General features: G+C 42.4%; 1 protein-coding gene across 1 annotated transcript in view; it reads right to left on the bottom strand.

Annotated features, from left to right (window-relative positions):
- LOC118090098 (nardilysin-like) overlaps positions 1-20,281 on the bottom strand; it is a 52,407-nt gene that overhangs the window by 10,724 nt on the left and 21,402 nt on the right. The window contains exons 13-26 of the mRNA XM_060278189.1: positions 20,220-20,278; positions 19,478-19,532; positions 19,190-19,294; positions 18,845-18,968; positions 16,848-16,934; positions 15,095-15,214; positions 12,841-12,892; positions 8,819-8,969; positions 7,772-7,899; positions 7,002-7,164; positions 6,776-6,807; positions 4,483-4,621; positions 1,258-1,305; positions 262-314 (exon numbers count right to left, since the gene is read on the bottom strand). Of these exons, the coding sequence (XP_060134172.1) occupies positions 262-314; positions 1,258-1,305; positions 4,483-4,621; positions 6,776-6,807; positions 7,002-7,164; positions 7,772-7,899; positions 8,819-8,969; positions 12,841-12,892; positions 15,095-15,214; positions 16,848-16,934; positions 18,845-18,968; positions 19,190-19,294; positions 19,478-19,532; positions 20,220-20,278 (1,316 nt within the window). The remainder of the gene's footprint in view (positions 1-261; positions 315-1,257; positions 1,306-4,482; positions 4,622-6,775; positions 6,808-7,001; positions 7,165-7,771; positions 7,900-8,818; positions 8,970-12,840; positions 12,893-15,094; positions 15,215-16,847; positions 16,935-18,844; positions 18,969-19,189; positions 19,295-19,477; positions 19,533-20,219; positions 20,279-20,281) is intronic.

Raw genomic sequence — 20,281 nt, 5'->3', positions numbered from 1 at the left:
TAGGGGATACCAGCTGTATTATAGAGCCTGTGCATCTCTGAGTTTTGAATTTTTGACTGCCCCCCTTCCCTATGACATGTCTGGACTGGTGAATGAGGGGGCCTCCAGGAATACAGAATTTGGTGACCCCTGACTTAAACACATTCCATTTTTCTATCTATTATTAAATAGCAGGAAGAACTCAGAGAAATCAAGTACTCTGAAATTCTTGCATATGAAGCAATATTTACTGCAAAGCCTTTCTTCAGATGGCAAACTCACCCCAGGGTATTCTTCGTTCGCAAGAAGTCAAAGCATGGCTCCTCCATATACATCTGAAATGGAACACTATATTTGCAGGGATGTTTTCTTTGACCCAAGCAACAAATATTCAGAATACAATAAATAATAAACCTCAACACGAGTGACTCTTTTTTTTTCCTTAAAAAATTACCAGGTATTGAAAACTTACCTTGGCTGACACTCATCATTTGAGAATATAATAGGGTGCATTTAAAAAAGAAATGATTCCATCATCAAGGAGTTGACACAATATTTTATGCCACGCCTCCTCTTTGGCAGCCATATGATGCTGCAGCCCAGCGAAGTACAGTAAAGGAAAAGGGAAGGCAGGGAAGACTTTAACTGGGGAGCTGTTGTAGGGGATGCTGTAACCTGGATCCCATCAGAGCTTGGATCATTGTGCCAAACATCTACATGGTATGATGTAGGATGGTGTCCAAACCACAAAGGATGGTGTCCAAACCACTTCACTGAGAACAAACTCTAATACACATTAAACATGAGAAAAGTACACCAGAATTATTATTATTATTATTATTATTATTATTATTATTATTATTATTATTATTATGCAATTGACTCCAGATCTAGTCTCTAGAGTTTACTTAGTCTAAAAACCTGGACTGGAGATGTTCCAGACTCTGGAGAACTGGAACACATAAAATGCAACTAGGTTCCCTAACATTACACCCCTCTTTTCTTGCCACTAAACAAAAACTCCCATTGCCATGTTGCTAATTCAACAGATTCACTGAACAAACTGCACTTTACATTAGTTTGTTCCTGGACATTGTGTTTACATAATCAGCAACTGGGCAGCATTCTGGGGAAGAAGAAAACTGGCCTTCCAACGTGAAGTGGGCAAGGTCCGTCAATGACTAATATGAAGGATAAACCAGCTTGTGTTGCATTTATATTTCACACTTTTCAAAGGATACACCGAAAACCTGAGGATACACATTAAGAAAAGCTTACCACAAGCAGTTCTGTGAGGGAGTAGTCTTTTAAATTCTTTGCACCAGTCTTAAGCGAGAGAGAGAGAGAGAGAGAGAGAGAGAATGAAACAGAGTCATGAAGTGGTCTGTGATTTCTCTATGAACCTGAGAGCTCCATTCAAGTCTCTTGAGTCGCCACAGCGAAAACTTAACAGTGAAGAATATCAGAAGTTTTCTAACTTCCTGTCTTTAGGGAGCCTTACCATACCTACCCCCGTTTTTGCTAAAGAAGCCCTGTCACGCAAAGTTGCCAGTCAACCTAGCTGAACTTGACTTTTGTCCCACCCCACACGGACTGTGTGGTTTTGAATGCATTCTGGGGGGGCAGCTGGTCATGGCTGCCAATCTATTTTTCACAGAAGCTTCTTTGTCATGACATACATTCTCCTCAATGAAAAGTTCCTGTCAAGTATCTGGGCCTATTTTCCTAGAAGCCCACATTTCCTAGAAACGGAGCTTGACAGTTACTTTCTCAGAACATTCTCCATGGATTTGCTGTGGCATGAATGCCTGTTAGGACACAATTTGCTGTGGGGTGAGAATTTGCCAGCCCCACTTCTTGAAATGATGAGAATGGCAACTAGTCATCCCCACCTTATATTGATCTGAAAGGAATAGGGTTGAAATTCATCAGATAATCCATCTCCTTTAGCCTTCTAAGTTTATGCAAGAGAATGTGGGTTAAATAGCAATTGTCTAGGTCAGAGGGTGGGCATTCTTTGGGAGCATTCCTTCAGGGCTAATCAGTGGGTGGGGGTTAGGGCTGCATCCTGGCAGTGGGTGAGACCAGAGTAAAAATGGATGGGGCACCCCATTCTCTTTCTGCTACCCTTTTCTTATTTTTCTGTCACCCCCTCTCACCTTTTTTCACCCCAGTCTCCTTGTATTCCCACATCCCTGAAATGAGTATGGTGGCCATATGCATCTCTCCCTGTCCCAAATTCTAGCTGGGCACTGCTATGTTTTAGAATAGCAAATGGTGGGGCTGGACTTCAGAACCCCACAGCTCAGGCCAGTAGTGGAGAAAGGGGGTGCGGTAGGGGCGGCTTGCCCTGGGTGTCATCCTGAAGGGGGGGGTGACATTCGGCATGCCACACGCCCGCCTGCGACTCCCAAGCCTCCCCCTTGGTAGAGTTATGGTTATCAGATTTTTTTTCAATGAATCCGGGGACAATTTTTTTTTTTTTGAAGCTGAGTAACAACAGGGAGTCAGTAGTGGGGATGGTGAGGCAAAAGACCCTGGGCCCGAGCACACATGCATATTGTAAAAAGATGCAAAGCCCTTCCTTCGCACGCTGTGAAACATAAATGCACAGAGTTTTTAAAAAACTGGGCAATGGCACGCCGCTCGCCCGTGGCTCCCGAGCCTTCGCTGATGATCTGCCTCCTTTGTTTTGACAGATTTGGGGAGGCTTGGGAGTCGCAGGCAGGGGGCGTGCCGTTGCCCAGTTTTTTTTTTAAAAAAAAACTCTGTGCATTTAGATGATATATTTGAACTTAGAGAGGAAGAAAAGGGAGAAGAGGAAAGACCAGAAGAAGACGCATGCTGTGATGTGACTTTTGGGGAAACTTTGGAAATGGCAGAGGAGAACCATATTTTTGAAGGAAATGCAACAATTACGGGAGAACAGACTGCTGAAGCAACAGAATTGATTTTTGAGACAGATGAGGATGAAGAAGAAACCACTGTTCCACCAGTGGGAGGGGTGAAACAGGGAAGGGTTGTGATTCAAAAGCCCCCCCCCCAAAGGAGGAAAATAAAAAGGTTGTCACCGCAGTGAGAGAGGGGGAGAAGGAAGTAGGAGGGGGGCAGAAAGAGAATGAGATCGAAAATAAAGTGTTGGGAATACAGCAGGGGGGGGGGCTCAGCAAAATTTAGATTGGGACAGAGCAGGAGTGGGGTGAGGGGGAATTGTGCAAATTCTTATTGGTTGGTAAAACATGGTTTGAACTCGGAAAGTATTAAGGAGCTGGCTGAAATCTCTGGAGACACTGATTCCAAGGAAAGGGGGTAGATTTAGTTTTGAGAGTGGGAATAAAAAGGGGGTAAAAGATCTTGAAAATTAGTTTGAATGTTTTTGGGTAAAAGGGTAGAGAATATTGGGTAATTAAGGTAAAGAGAAGCATGAAGGGTTAATGGTTAAAAAGAAGTTATAATTTGGAAGAAAGAATGTAATTTTAGAGTTGGAAACGGCAATAATTAGTGAATTATAAAGAACTCAAGGAGGGGGAATGAGGAAGTCCGAAATGTTTAGATTTGAAATTGAAAAAAAAAATATTTTATGACTTTTTATTATTTTTATGGGTTTTCTCTTTCCATTTTTTCTTCACTCTTTTATATAAATTGATTAAGAATTACCTATAAATAAGAGAGCTAAGATGTATCTTCATGATGTCTAGTTAAGATTCTGGAAATACAATGAGTTAACTATAAAAGAATGGTAAGGAAGATAAGTGAAGAACAATGAAGAAACAAGACGTGATGATATTGTTCTATATTTTTGTATCTTTTTCTTAAAGTTTTTGTCTTTTTTCTTTTTTCTCTCTCTCTTTATGTAAAATCCAATAAAAATTATTTTTTAAAAAAATAAAAAAAAAATCTGGTAACCAGAAGGGTGCAAGGTGCATGGTCTTTCTGCTGGGCAAGGTGCAAAGCCCTTCTTCCACACCCTGTGAAACATAAATACACAGAGTTTTTTAAAAAACTGGCCAATGGCCAGCCGGCTGTGACTCCTGAGCCCCCCCCCCCGATCAGTCAAAACAAAGGGGGCAGGGGGCAGGAGATCTGTACCGCCAGATGTTTGTGCAGTGCTCCACTCCAGGTGCTGAAGCACCTAGCTCCACCTCTGGCTCAGGTGGGGCCCCAAATGACTACCTAGAGATATGCAAATGATGGGGGCAGCATTTAAACGCAACAGAAACACAATGCAAATGCAGAGAAAATGGAATCAATTAAGAAAGTGAATATCAATCCTATTTGCAGGACTGGTTTCCATTCTGTACATAGGACAAATAAGCAAACACCAGCAATTTCTGATCCTTTTCGAAGTCAGGATTCTCCACCATCCCTAATGACTACAACACTCAACATAAAGGCACCGATCCTTTAACAGTTTCTGGGGAGTAAGTCCCATGGAACTCAATGGAGCTTACTTCTCAGTAGTAGCATTTGGGATGCATTGTAATAGGCCCGAGTCTACAATACCTGGTAGTAGACCGTCACATCAGAGTTTGGATTGCCTGCATGAAGGGATTTCACTTTACATAGAATGTGAGTGTTTGGCAGTTCTATCACCCGGAACTGAATAGGGCATGGGTGTATGAGAGGAACGAACTGTAATTTTCTGAAAAGAGAGAAGGGCAAAATGAAAGAGGAGCCACCGTTTCTCATCTTCATAATATGAACATATTTGTGAAGGAAGTAATCATCACAGATATGTTCATATGCACACTCTGGGCCGGATTTAGGTTTGATGAGGCCCTAAGCTACTGAAGGTAATGGGGCCCTTTATATGTCCAGCTGTTCTTTGTCAACAACAACTTGTCGCTGTTTTTTGTGTTGAATATATGCTATATGGTAATTTACGGACCTAATAGGTGCATACACAACATTAAACACTGTTGCTGTATGTAAAGGTAAAGGGACCCCTGACCATTAGGTCCAGTTGTGACCGACTCTGGGCTTGCAGCACTCATCTAGCTCTATTGGCCGAGGGAGCAGGCATACAGCTTCCAGGTCATGTGGCCAGCATGACAAAGCCGCTTCTGGCGAACCAGAGCAGCGTACGGAAATGCCGTTTACCTTCCCGCTGTAGTGGTACCTATTTATCTACTTGCACTTTGACGTGCTTTCGAACTGCTAGGTGGGCAGGAGCTGGGACCGAGCAACGGGAGCTCACCCCGTCGCGGGGATTCGAACCACTGACCTTCTGATTGGCAAGCCCTAGGCTCTGTGGTTTAACCCACAGCGCCCCCCCTGCGGCGTCCCACGTTGCTGTATGTAGGTTTTACTTTATTTGTTTTTTATCTTATATTTTGGAAATGTACATCCAATTTTTTCCCCTTTAATTTTTTTGGGGCCCCCCAAGAGACTGGAGCCCTAAGCTATAGCTTGTTTAGCTTATACATAAATCCGGCACTGTTCACACTTGTACTTCCTACCTATTCGATGCACACCAGTACTTAGCCTTAGGTGTACCCTGAAGTGGTAGACTGCTCCCATGAATAGCCAACGTTTGCCCCTCCTGACCTGGGCACAGTTACTTGAACTTCAGCAAACTTGCACCAAATATAAATTACCAATACTCTGGTAGCAGCTAGGCTTCACTACTACAAAGAATTACATAGATGTTTGGAGACCAGCACTGTTGAGACACAACCCTGATGGGATGGCAGTAAGAGTGTCCCTGTTCAAGTTTTGTTTGTTTGTTTGTTTGTGGAGTGCAACTTACGTGTGTTGAAATGTCTGAGGCTACTTCTTATTAAGAGGAACATATGATGCATGTGTGAGAGTGGAATGGGATGACCAATATTAAATGAGTAGCAAGTATTGTATGATTTGAGGATGAATGACTCAAGCATGTCTGTGAAAGTTCTGCTCCCTCACTTTTTTAAAAAAATTAACCACAACTTCCTGTGTGATCCAAACCTGACAAACTGTGGTTAATATCACTGTGGTTTGCTGAAAGAAGCCCAATTTCATTTTGTACTTTACGAAGTTGGTTTGTATGAACAAATTATAGTTAAGAGTAATCATTGCTTACATCTGATATATAAGAATTAGGTGTAAAAGGTAAAGGTAAAGGTAAAGGGACCCCTGACCATTAGGTCCAGTTGTGACCGACTCTGGGGTTGCGCGCTCATCTCACATTATTGGCCGAGGGAACCGGCGTACAGCTTCCAGGTCATGTGGCCAGCATGACAAAGCCGCTTCTGGCAAACCAGAGCAGCACATGGAAACGCCGTTTACCTTCCCGCTGTAGCGGTTCCTATTTATCTACTTGCATTTTGACGTGCTTTCGAACTGCTAGGTTGGCAAGAGCTGGGACCAAGCAACGGGAGCTCACCCCGTCACAGGGATTCAAACCGCCGACCTTCTGATCAGCAAGCCCTAGGCTCAGTGGTTTAACCACAGTGCCACCTGGGTCAGTTAATCTAAAACAGGAGAGGGACTCTCCAATTTTCTTCTCATGGCCTCATTGAAGGAGAAGCCTGAGAACCTGAAGTTCGCTGCAGCTCATCTTTGTAATGCTAATACGCGGTTTATTGTTACATCTAAACCATGACAATATATTTCATTCTTTTAAAAAATTAGGAGGAAAATCAAGGATGGATGTTAAGCATTTTATAGCATTCAGCAATGCTCATCAAAATGCAGTTTTCATTTAATAATAAACTGGGTGTTCAAAACAAAGAAACCTGACCATATGCATCACTCTTCACTCTCTCAGAACCCTACGTATATTTCTTAATAGTAAGAATCAATCCAGGATACTCACACAGCAATATAATTCATAAAGTCCTTTGCTTCCTAGGACATAAAGGGTAAAAGATCAAATGTTATTGAAATGAATGGGGTTATTTTCCAAATACGTACACAATGTAAATGGAACAAGGCATTTTTGAATACATGGAAATCATATTTAGTGCTCAACGACTATGTCTATTTTGTTTGCTTCCATTGCAGGCAGAACCCAAATTTCAGCTGTACAACTCAATACTCACATTGCTCAAAAAGTTTCCTTGGACAAGTCCCTCTACCCACAGTTTTGATTTGAAAGCTGTCACAAATGCTTGTAGATCTTCTATGGTAATGCCACTATTAATAGTTTGGTATTTTTCTACTAAAGACCACCTGCCATGCTCCAGAATCGAGAGTCGGATATCTCTGTAAGATGCATCAGTAAATGCACGTTAATTTGTTTTTTCACCATCTTGGGCTTTTAGTACCCCTAAAACGGCAACACTCAGAATAATTGGAAATGCAGCCTCAGCTAACAAAACTATACCAAAATAACAAATGCAAGAGGGATTGGTGACATAATTTTGCTGTGTAGCCTCCCCACACTCCCAAGACAGCAATGAGGAACCTGTGGCCCTTCATATGTAGTTGGTTTCCCGAGTCCCATCAACCCCAACAGGCATGGCTAAAGGACACATTTTTCTCCCTTCCAAACACCTTCTTTGTTAGATGGCCATGGGAACCTGTGCCTGGCAGTGTGGCAGCTCTGGGATGGCAAGGTAGGCAGAGCCTTCCTGTTTCTCACAACTCCTCGTGAGATCCTGCATGAGGCTGAGAGGGCCTTTAAAGAAAGGTGATATGAGCAGTCATTTAATGCTTGGCAATCATTTCGATTCTTGCAAGTGGAAAATCAACACGAGACTCATATCAATCTGATCTTAGACTTATTCTTGGCTATATGCGAAAGTTTCTTTAGCAAAGCAGATTTTCTACCACTGAGCTTTTCCATGTAGTCTCCCTAAAAGACACTCACTTTGCCAGCGAATCTGTTTGGAGGAGATAGTTAAAATATGTCTTTTTAAGCTGTTCAATTATCATCTGGAAAACTGAAGGCGAGACACTGAGGTTAGACAAGTGATCAATGATCAGTTGAAAGAGCAACTGCAAAGAAAAAGGAAAATTTGACCAAATGAAGAGATACGTGGTACATGAACGTTTACTCAAAAGTAAGACATGCTAGTTCTGTGGGGATCACCTTCAGGTAAGTGGGCACACAGTTGTAACCTAACAGACACCTCATGTTGGGCCATTGGCTATGCGCATCTCACCATTCTATAGTCAGACAAAACCCTCAACAGGAGGACCAGCCATGTCAGATGGAAAGTCCCCAGATCATCCAGGAACCCATCAGATTTCATCCATCTCTGAGGGAAGAACCTCTTAATGGGTCTCCCAGCCTTGAAGAGTGGAGTGAATGAATCTTTATTGCTAAAAGCTATACGCCGTCTTGAAGAATGGAGTAGCTACATTCAGCTCAAATTTCATGAGGGAATGGACGGCCCATGACAATAGATGCACAGTGATGCCCCCTCCAAACAATGGAGTATTACCAATCAGTTCTGTGGCAAAGACCAGGTCGAGGATACATCCATGCATGTGTGACCACTGATATACCAAGAAAGCCCCCATGGCTGTCATGGAGGCCCTGAAGTCCTGATCTGGCCATTTGAGGCAGCCTTGACATGAATACTGAAGTCCCCTAACACCACAATGAAAGGGTCTTCCAAGGACCCCCTTGGAAGAGGACCCCCACCAGCTCAGTTAGGGAGACTGTAGCACAGCTGGATAGATGCTACACTAACAACATCCCTGTTCTGGCTCTCTGGACCAACATCACAAATAATCCTTCAACCTGAGACACAGAGTAGATATGATACCATGCACCTAGGGCAAGGACTAGAGGAAAGATACCTTATTCTTTCACCTTATTTAAGGTTCCCAATATGATGACGGCATTAACATGTGCATGTTGACTGGGACAGACGGAGATTAAATTGACTAAAATATATGGACTACTCACAGGTAGTTTGTGGTTAAAGCCTTTCACTCGAATGACCAGACCGTGTTCTTTGGCTATTATTTTGTATTCCATCTGAGCAACATCTGCTTGATATGCTGGTTCAGCAAGGTTGTGGGAAAGTGTGCTTACAAAAGTATCAAAAAGCACCATACTGGATGGAGAAGAATAAGTGGAAATGTTTAAAACAGTGGACTCAGAGGAGCAGAAGTAATTCAGAGGCTACACATGAAAGTGGGTGTTAGTACAACCTTATCACACTTAGAAAGGATAAAGTTTCAAACAATGAAAAATCCTCTTTACATGTTCCTGAAATAACTGTAATATCAAGGTAAAGGTAAAGGGGCCCCTGACCATCAGGTCCAGTCGTGTCCGACTCTGGGGTTGCGACGCTCATCTCGCTCTATAGGCCGAGGGAGCCGGCGTTTGTCTGCAGACAGCTTCTGGGTCATGTGGCCAGCATGACAAAGCTGCTTCTGGCGAACCAGAGCAGCGCACGGAAACGCCGTTTACCTTCCCACCGGAGCGGTCCCTATTTATCTACTTGCACTTTGATGTGCTTTCAAACTGCTAGGTGGGCAGGAGCTGGGACCGAGCAACGGGAGCTCACCCCGTTGCAGGGATTCGAAGCGCCGACCTTCTGATCAGCAAACTCTAGACTCTGTGGTTTAACCACAGCGCTACCTGGGTCCCTTAATATCAAGATAGCAACCATATAAAGGCAGAGGTAATTAATTTCTGTGGATTTTCATAAAAGGCATCATTTGACGGTTGCTCTTTTTTAATTATTAAAAGATATGTAAAGTATATGTTCATGCATTAACCGCCCAGAGACTTCCAGGTATAGGACAGTATATTAACAACAACAACAACAACAACAACACACTCTATCAATCATAGCATGTCATAATGTACCACTATTATAAAAAGCACCTGTATTGTATTGTATGTAAACTATTGTATTATTATATTTAATCTACTGTATATACATTTTCCAGTATTCAGAGTTTCTTACTGTACATTACTCATCACAATAAGGTGATAAAGTGTCAAAGGAGGCTTCTTCTATTTTCCTTTATTTTTGGTCTGACTTTTTCAAGCTAAGGACATTGCTGTTCCCACATTAGCAGCTTGCACAAATGGGATGGGGAAACCTTCTTGGAGGATATCTGCTGCTCTTGGCATGCACTGAATCAAGCCAGCTTCCCTACTCTATCACAGGTGCTGCAATAGCTCAGTTGGCAGAGAATAATAATAATAATAATAATAATAATAATAATAATAATAATAATAAATTTATATCCCGCCCATCTGGCTGGGTTTCCCCAGCCACTCTGGGTGGCTTCCAACAAAATATTAAAATACAGTACAACCGTAATAAACAATTACATTACAGTAGTCCGTCAAACATTAAAAGCTTCCCTAAACAGGACTGCCATCAGATGTCTTCTAAAAGTCTGGTAGTTGTTGTTCTCTTTGACATCTGATGGGAGGGCATTCCACAGGGCGGGTGCCACTACCGAGAAGGCCTTTTGCCTGGTTCCCTGTAACTTGGCTTCTCACAGCAAGGAAACCACCAGAAGGCCCTCGGCGCTGGATCTCAGTGTCAGGGCAGAACGATGGGGGTGGAGATGCATGAGACTCTTAATCTAAGGGTCATGGGTTCAAGCCCCACGCTAGACAAAAATATTCCTGCACTGCAGGGGGTTGCACCAGATGACCTTCCAACTCTGCAATTCCATGATTCTATGGAGTCTGCTTTGGATTTTTTTTTTAAATAAAAAAATGCTATATTGTAGAAAAAATTAAAATAGTGTGGTCTAAAAGGTCAGTCTTGTTTTGTTCCTCTAATTTTTTTTTTGGTCTTACAAATATACTGTTAGCAGGGTAAAGAAGCAGAACTCAATGTTCTGAGCTGCAAGGGAATGCTAAATCACCACAGCGCAGACTGAGTCATTTCCCTCTCGCACAATTAGTAAGTGGAAGAGTGAGGCTGAATCTGCTGGACGTGTCGGCAGAGGAGAAGCTGGCTGAACATGCATATATAATTCCTTCTATTATGTGGAACCTTGTGCACAGGGCACAGGGGGAAAAACACATGCATATTCAGCATGCTCCTCCTCCTCAGACATGCCAATGGGGTGAGGGTAGGTCAGCAGTGAAGGTCATGGGGGGATCAGACACAGCCCTGCTCTCCTTATCATGTTACTGTTAATTGTAAGAAGTGGAAATGAGAGCCTAATGAGAGTTCCCTAGATCAGGGGTGGTCAACTCCGAAGAGACTGCGATCTACTCACAGAGTTAAAAACTGGCAGTGATCACTAATATGGATGAGAATAGGCTGAAATACAAAGACATTTTGATGGAGGTGGAAAATCAATTTAAGTTAAGGCCATATGAACAATTGAAAGATAGGTTAAGTGATTGGTTTCAGTATGTGCAGATAAATGAAGCATTCAAGTTAGATAAAAAAATAGGATTCCAATCAGAAAAATCGAAATTAGAAACAGAGTTAATAGAGGCAGACAGCAAGAATTTGTCCAGAATGTATAATCTGTTGTTAGAATGGCATTTAAAAGATGAGCAAACAAAATCGGTTATGATTGATTGGGCTAAGGATTTGGGTCATAATGTAATGATGTCGGACTGGGAAAAATTGTGGAAGAAAGGTATGAAGTTTACGGCATGTACTGTTTTGAAGGAGAATCTAATGAAAATGATGTATAGATGGTATTTGACGCCGGTTAAGTTAGCAAAAATGTACCACAAAAGTGATAACAAATGTTGGAAATGTAAAGAGGATATTGGATCATTCTATCATATGTGGTGGACATGCCCTAAGGTAAAAGGCTTCTGGGAAATGATCTATAATGAAATGAAAAAGATTTATAAAAATACATTTTTGAAAAAACCGGAAGCCTTTTTACTTGGAATAGTGGGGGAAGAAATTCCCAAAAATGATGTTACTTTGTTTATGTATGCCACCACAGCTGCGAGGATTCTAATTGCAAAATATTGGAAAAAAGAGGAATTGCCTTCGTTACAGGAATGGCAAATGAAAATGCTGGACTTTATGGAATTGGCAGAACTGACAGGAAGACTCCGGGATCAAACAAGTGACAAAGTTGAAAAAGAATGGAGGAGGTTTAAAATATATGTAGGGATTTTTTTTTTAAAAAAAGAAGTTTGAATATCCAGGGAAATAAAGAAGTAAAGGCAATAGGGATAAAAAGAGGAGTTTAAAATGCAAGAAATTTGGTATATGGTAGAAAGATGAGTATAAGAAAAATTAAAAGGATTACATGATGAAAGTAAAAAAGATGAAATAGAAACTGCTACAGATGTATTTAAAAAGGAAAATCAGATAGAGGGGAAGTGGGGAAGCCAAAAAGACAATGAGTATAAAAAAACTGATTGAAGATGATATGTTTTGTTTTGTTTCGTTTGTATTGATGTATTTTTGTATTTTTGTGTGTTTTGAAATTTTGTGTTTTATAAAATGCTTAATAAAAAATATCTTTAAAAAAAAAACTGGCAGTGATCTACCCCCTTTTAGGGGTTCAGGTCAAAGTTGTTGAGCTTTTCTGAGGCGGGAAGAAAGCCCTGTTTTGGGGGGTGAAGGGCTAAAATGTTGAGCATTTTTAGGGGAGCCAAAGTTGTTGAGCTTCTTTGGGGGAAGCCAGTGATATACCAGTGATCTACCACAGACATCCAGTGATCTACCGGTAGATCACGATCTACTTGTTGGACGTGCCTGCCCTAGATGATGCCTTCTCATAGTAGGAACTACAAGCTGTTATGAAGCAAAAGGGTCAAATCCAGCCATGTTCAAAAGCCACAGATACTTTCCACTACATCCAGTATCTAGAAAAACAAACAAATAAACGTTGAGCACCGTATTATCGACTTGCCACTTTATACATTCCAGGCAACAGCAAATTAGGAAAAATGGAAAGTAATCTGAATAGAAATGTCCTCCTATCTCCTAGTTAAATTAATGTAATATATTGTATATCGCTACTTACTTTAATGCAGACTGTTGTATCACGGGAGTCACCAGATAAAAACAGATAAATGCTGGGCAGGAGGGAGAAGGGAAACAGAAAAAAAAAAAACAGAAGAATCAAAATTTCATGAACAAGGAGATTTAGTCAGGAGGAGGGGGGAAATACACGGTCCTCCTTAGACTTTTTGCTCCTGCTCCTCTAGGCTGTTGTACTTTTAAAAAACGCAATTCCTGCACATTTTGGTGCTCCAGTGAGCAGGCTGATGACACACCCTCTTTTTCAGTGGCCGCCTTTGGCACAATTTCTATCAGCACCTAGCTTTGGTAATAAGTGGTGATTAGCACTATTCTAAATGCACATCGATTGGACAGTCTCCAACTGGACAGTGTGCAGGGCAACACATTTAGGTAATAGGGTAGGGGTAAGGAGACACAGGAGGCAGCCATGCACCTAAACTCCTTTCACCTGGCAATGTAGACCTTCAGGTCCTGCCAGACATCAAGGGAGTGCAGAGCTTTCTCTAGAGAGTGAGAGGGATTTCGACAGAAGGTAGGAAATGGCAATTCCAGTTGCCTGTGAAAACAGGACGCTACCTTAGGAATGAAGGAGGGGCCAGTTCTGAGGGCTACTCTATCCCTATGAGAGGTGCAGAGATGTTTGGCTACTGAAAGGGCCCAAAGTTCAGAGAGACTGTGAGTGGAAGCGATAACTACAAATAGGAGATTCCCCACACAATTTCTTTACCCTTCCCTCTCCCCACCATGCAAAGCTGCAATCATGAGCTTATCTAGCTTTGAGAAGGTGGTGTGAGGGCTCTGGCAGAGTCCTTGAGTCCTCCTGTCTCCTTCTCAAAGCTGGGCAAGCAGACCTCTATCTTGCGGTTGGGGGCAGTTCCTGGATTTCTGCATTTCTGTGTTTGCAAGTGGACCCCCAGAACCAAACCCTTGTGTAAGATGTTAGCTGTATGCTTGGATATACTAGTGGGGTGCCACAGGGTTCTGTCTTGGGCCCAGTCTTATTCAACATCTTTATCAATGACTTGGATGATGGGCTTGAGGGCATCCTGAGCAAGTTTGCAGACGACACCAAATTGGGAGGGGTGGCTAATACCCCAGAGGACAGCATCACACTTCAAAATGACCTTAACAGATTAGACAACCGGGCCAAAGCAAACAAGATGAATTTTAACAAGGAGAAATGTAAGGTACTACACTTGGGCAAAAAAAAATGAAAGGCACAAATACAGGATGGGTGACACCTGGCTTGAGAGCAGTACATGTGAAAAAGATCTAGGAGTCTTGGTAGACCACAAACTTAACATGAGCCAGCAGTGTGATGCAGCAGCTAAAAAAGCCAATGCAATTCTGGGCTGCATCAATAGGAGTATAGCATCTAGATCACGGGAAGTAATAGTACCACTGTATTCTGCTCTGGTCAGACCTCACCTGGAGTACTGTGTCCAGTTCTGGGCACCACAGTTCAAGAAGGATACTGACAAGCTGGAACGTGTCCAGAAGAGGGCAACCAAAATGGTCAAAGGCCTGGAAACGATGCCTTATGAGGAACGACTTAGGGAGCTGGGTATGTTTAGCCTGGAGAAGAGAAGGTTGAGGGGTGATATGATAGCCATGTTCAAATATATGAAAGGATGTCATATGGAGGAGGGAGAAAGATTGTTTTCTGCTGCTCCAGAGAAGCGGACACGGAGCAATGGATTCAAACTACAAGAAAGAAGATTCCACCTAGACATTAGGAAGAACTTCCTGACAGTAAGAGCTGTTCGGCAGTGGAATTTGCTGCCAAGGAGTGTGGTGGAGTCTCCTTCTTTGGAGGTCTTTAAGCAGAGGCTTGACAGGCATATGTCAAGAATGCTTTGATGGTGTTTCCTGCTTGGCAGGGGGTTGGACTGGATGGCCCTTGTGGTCTCTTCCAACTCTATGATTCTATGATTCTAGGTCAACTAGCAAGTGTACCCTCAAGGCAACCTAACATCAACTGTGCAGGAGGACAGACACCAAATATTGCTTCACCTTTTGTTAGCTTCTTGTTAAGCACTCTTTTTAAATCCCTTTCTTGTCAAGTTTCCCCAAAGGGTACATTGGTAAGAATCTTTGAATGATAAGAACTCCCCAGAGTGCTGATTGCATTTAATAGTAAACAAATTTGAAGCTTTCAAGCAATATTTAGCTAGTCCTCTCCCAAACTTGTAAAGGTGCGCGCGCCACACACCTTGGTTGTACCCATTTCATAAATGCAATATATGGAGTTTTACCTTTTGGGACAATAAATTTATTGTCTTTCTTGTACCACAGACAACCTTGTTTGGTATCCAATATTTTGATTGGGTAGTCTGTTTTGTGCTCGGTTGATTTCTTCACACTGAAATCTGTAGCTAGCATGGGAGATAAAATAACAGATTGCTAAATTTGAACACCATTCATCCATAACACTTGGATGTAATAATAATAATAATAATAATAATAATAATAATAATAATAATAATTTATTAGTTATATCCCACCCATCTGGCTGGGTTTCCCCAGCTACTCTGGGCGGCTTCCAACAGAAAAATAAAACACAGTGATCTATTAAGCATTAAAAGCCTCCCTAAACAGGGCTGCCTTCAGATGTCTTCTAAAAGTCTGGTAGTTGTTTTTTCTTTTTGACATCTGATGGGAGGGCGTTCCACAGTGCGGGAGCCACTACTAAGAAGGCCCTCTGCCTAGTTCCCTGCAACTTGGCTTCTCGCAACGAGGGAACCGCCAGAAGGCCCTCGGCACTGGACCTCAGTGTCCGGGCAGAACGATGGGGGTGGAGACGCTCCTTCAGGTATACTGGACTGAGGCCATTTAGGGCTTTAAAGGTCAGCACCAACACTTTGAATTGTGCTCGGAAACATACTGGGAGCCAAAGTAGATCTTTCAAGACTGGTGTTATGTGGTCTTGGCGGCCGCTCCCAGTCACCAGTCTAGCTGCCGCATTCTGGATTAGTTGTAGTTTCCGAGTTACCTTCAAAGGTAGCCCCACGTAGAGCGCATTGCAGTAGTCCAAGCGAGAGATAACTAAAGCATGCACCACTCTGGCGAGACAGTCTGTAGGCAGGTAGGGTCTCAGCCTGTGTACCAGATGGAGCTGATAAACAGCTGCCCTGGACACAGAATTGACCTGTGCCTCCATGGACAGCTGTGAGTCCAAAATGACTCCCAGGCTGCGCACCTGGTCCTTCAGGGGCACAGTTACCCCATTCAGGACCAGGGAGTCCTCCACAACTCCCCACCTCCTGTCCCCCACAAACAGTACTTCTGTCTTGTCAGGATTCAACCTCAATCTGTTAGCTGCCATGTAAAGGTAGTTTCTTATGTTACTGCTGCATATGTGCTTGTTACACCTGCCTTTGAAGATGTTCAGAGACGTAAAGCACTGATCCACACTTGTAACAATACCGGTAGGTATCTGGCTTTTGTACTTTTGGTCACGATCATTAGAAGTTAAACAAAGACATGAGGGAGGCAGCGAGAACCACCATGCCAGTTCCACCTCCTGTCACTGTTCTCATTACTCTCCAACCTGTGGAGGACAATCTTCAAGCAAGGAGACTTCTGAATGACTCTGATGGAGCATCCTTGCAGCGCCAAGCTCACCACCATCCTGCAACAATGCTGGAAGGCAGCTCTGCATTGCCACAACAACTGCTCCTACAAGCATGCACTCATCAGCACTCAATGACCCTTAGCCAAAGGTGTGAATTGGAAATGCATTGTGTTTGAATAGACCTTTGGTAATATGAGTTCTTTCAGCTGTGATTGGTCCATGGAAGCCCATACAAGTCCATACATGGCTGAAAACACAAGAGTAGGTGACAGTGTACTGACACGTCAACCAAAATGTACTCAGGGTAAGGTCTAGAAAGAGTCTTCTGCATACAACTGTATTCATGGAAAGCTTGTTCTCAACCGAGGCAATTGCAAGACTGTTCTCAGGCAGGATATTCAGTTGGAATAGGATCCTCCTCTTGTACTGCTTACCTATAAATTGATTTTCTTCCGGCAGGTGTAAATCTGGATGCAGCATGAAATCAGTGCCCCACAGTGTGCTCCAGTATGCATCGATTTCTGTGGATATGACATAAAATGGAATTACTCTGCTATCACTAAATTTAAATTGGAGGGTCATCCAAGCCAAGTGTTAACCTGGTTCAACAGCAAGGATGCTGCACTGAAAAAACACCGGGCCTAAATTCAGGCTGGAGCAAGCACATGACTCCAGTTCTCACACCCATCCCAGACACTGTGGGACTGTTGGCTGGGGACTCTCTCGCTTCTCTACCTGGGGCTTCGGCAGCTGAAGGAGAGATTGTGTGTAACTCCTGTCTGGTATGCCATAATTTGTATTTTGTATGCCTGCTGTTATTTGTTGACCTTACGCAAATAAAGCATTGTTTTTTCTTCACCCACCGGCGTGCTTATTGGCTTCAGATCCAGAAAGAACCCTGCTCTTGGCAGAAGAAGAAGAAGAAGAAGAAGAAGAAGAAGAAGAAGAAGAAGAAGAAGAAGAAGAAGAAGAAGAAGAGTGTGGATTTGATATCCCGCTTTATCACTACCAGAAGAAGTCTCAAAGCGGCTAACATTCTCCTTTCCCTTCCTCCCCCACAACAAACACTCTGTGAGGTGAGTGAGGCTGAGAGACTTCAGAGAAGTGTGACTAGCCCAAGGTCACCCAGCAGTGGAGGAGCAGGGAAGCAAACCCGGTTCACCAGATTACAAGTCCACCGCTTTTAACCACTACACCACACTGGCTACACCAGTGAACAGGTGGCTAGAATCTTAAGAACCTAGGAGTCTAAGTGAATTACAGTAGACCAAATGTCTATCTAGTTCTGGTGTCCATGGTCACAGGCGGGATATGAGTGCAATATCACTCTTTCGCTCATCATCCTCCATCATTTAGTTATGCTCAGTGTTTAGGATATAGATACATTTTAGGATGCAGATGTATATCGAGTTAAAGGAGACATATCCCCTGCTTGTAATCACAATGAAAGAAATGGAGAGCTGCGTAATTCTGCACGCAGACACAAGCTTTAGGCACCTAAAAGAACATGAGAAGAAACCCATCGAATCAGATCAAAGGCTTGCCTTGTCCAACATTCTGTTGTTACAGTGGCCAACCAGATTATTATGGGGAGCTCACAAGCAGGATGTGAGTGGAATAGTACTCATGACACCCCAGGAACTAGTATTCTGAGGCATCTGACCTCTGGTGCTGAAGGTAATACTATCATCTAATACAACTACTTATACTGAGTCAGAACATTGCTCAATACTAGTTCAGTATTGTCCGCGCTGACTGAAAGCTGCTCTCTGGGGTTTCAGACAGGAGATGTTCACAGTTCAACCTGGAACAGCTGGAGGTGAACCAGAAAGCTTCTGCATACAAAAAGCAGGTGCTCTTCTGCTGAGCTACATCATGTGAAGGATACTGACAAGCTGGAACGTGTCCAGAAGAGGGCAACCAAAATGGTCAAAGGCCTGGAAACGATGCCTTATGAGGAACGGCTTAGGGAGCTGGGTATGTTTAGCCTGGAGAAGAGAAGGTTAAGGGGTGATATGATAGCCGTGTTCAAATATATAAAAGGATGTCATATAGAGGAGGGAGAAAGGTTGTTTTCTGCTGCTCCAGAGAAGCGGACACGGAGCAATGGATTCAAACTACAAGAAAGGAGATTCCACCTGAACATTAGGAAGTACTTCCTGACAGTAAGAGCTGTTCGACAGTGGAATTTGCTGCCAAGGAGTGTGGTGGAGTCTCCTTCTTTGGAGGTCTTTAAGCAGAGGCTTGACAGGCATATGTCAAGAATTCTTTGATGGTGTTTCCTGCTTGGCAGGGGGTTGGACTGGATGGCCCTTGTGGTCTCTTCCAACTCTATGATTCTATGTGCTTGCTGTGAAAATCCTTAGCTGTCAACTTGCTCTAAAAGCTTCAGAGGCATGTTTTAAATCACAGAAACTTTACATTGTTTTACCTGTTACACTGTATTGTGTCCCAAACCATTTCTCCTTCAAGGGACATTTTCCCTCATGGTATGGAGAAAAGACAACGAAGTTTGCCTTTTGAGGGATGAGATGGTTAAGGGCATCAGCAATGACCTATAAGCATAAGAGAACATATCAGTTTGTTTTCAACTAGTCATTCCTAACTTCTGGTCAGGGAAGTACACAATTCAAATGTCTGATAACAAGTATTTCTCCACTGCAAAAAGATTTGGAAATGTTCTAGTTACCAAAACACTTTTTAACTCCTATGTGGGAATTTCAAAGTGACTTCTACATAACAGCTTTCCTCCTAAAGACAGATGGAGATTACTTACTTCAGCATTATATTCAATCAGTAGCTGGTCTCCTATCAGGAAGTCCTCCTTTTGAAATATGTGCATATATTCAGAAATATTTTCTACATATTCAAGTGGATCAATCTGGGGAAGGAGCAAAATATGATTTGGAAATCATCACAATGTTAGGATTTCTCTTAGAGAGCAGTCCCTGAAACAGGAGAGGTTTGGGATGTGTGAACACCAGCATGCAAAACTAGTCACATATTGAAAATATCAGTATTAGTATAGATACAAGAAAATACTGGAAAATTGAATAGATAATACCTGTTCCTGGAAGCAAAATTCATTGCCTTCAATCTTCTGAATGTCTTTCCATATTCTGTGAGGGAACAAGTTGAGTCCATATTAATCCCTACCTCTGAAGCAAATAATCAGGCTGAATTTCTAGGTAAGATATCACGCTGAAGGTATTTTTTTCTGCATTAACTATTCATACTGTTGAAATGGGACTCCTGGACCACATTGGTTAAAACCTGCTGCACATATCTGTTTGCAAAGACTGGATGCATATTAGGGGATGGAATTGTGTCCCCCCCCCCTGATCTATATATGTTCAAGTCTCCTATCTGAACAGATTCTACATCCATGCAATTTCCATACGTACAAATGTTTAAGCTTTTTGCAGTTATATATACAAAGGACCTATTCATACTGATTGTAGCGGCAGTGAAGCTCTGATAAAATCTAAGAAAAATCGCATTCATTCACCTATATATTGGTCTAGGAGGTTATGCAAATATTTATTTTCAAATGCATAATATTTTGCATATGAAGCAACAGGCCCAGAGTGGATTGACCCAGAGTGATTTTGTGTGGTTGTATTGTTATTAATAATGGTTTTCTGAGTTGTCTTCAGCGTATTATATATTGGATAATAAGTATTTGTTGATCCTCAGAAACAGAGTATCTATTGTCCCCTTATTTTATAAGCCTAGAAAGTTTTGCTGATTAGTATAGTGTGTCTAGAAGCTTTCTTTGGTTCTAGCACTTCTTTTTTTAAAATCACCTTTCTACAGGTCCATGTTTTCGCAACATCTTCAAGTACTGGAAGATAATATGAATAACCTG

This window comes from Zootoca vivipara, chromosome 8, assembly GCF_963506605.1.
Source record: "Zootoca vivipara chromosome 8, rZooViv1.1, whole genome shotgun sequence".
Classification (NCBI taxonomy): domain Eukaryota; kingdom Metazoa; phylum Chordata; class Lepidosauria; order Squamata; family Lacertidae; genus Zootoca; species Zootoca vivipara.
Note: the sequence above shows the minus strand (reverse complement) of the source record. Positions and strands in the feature narration are given on the sequence as shown.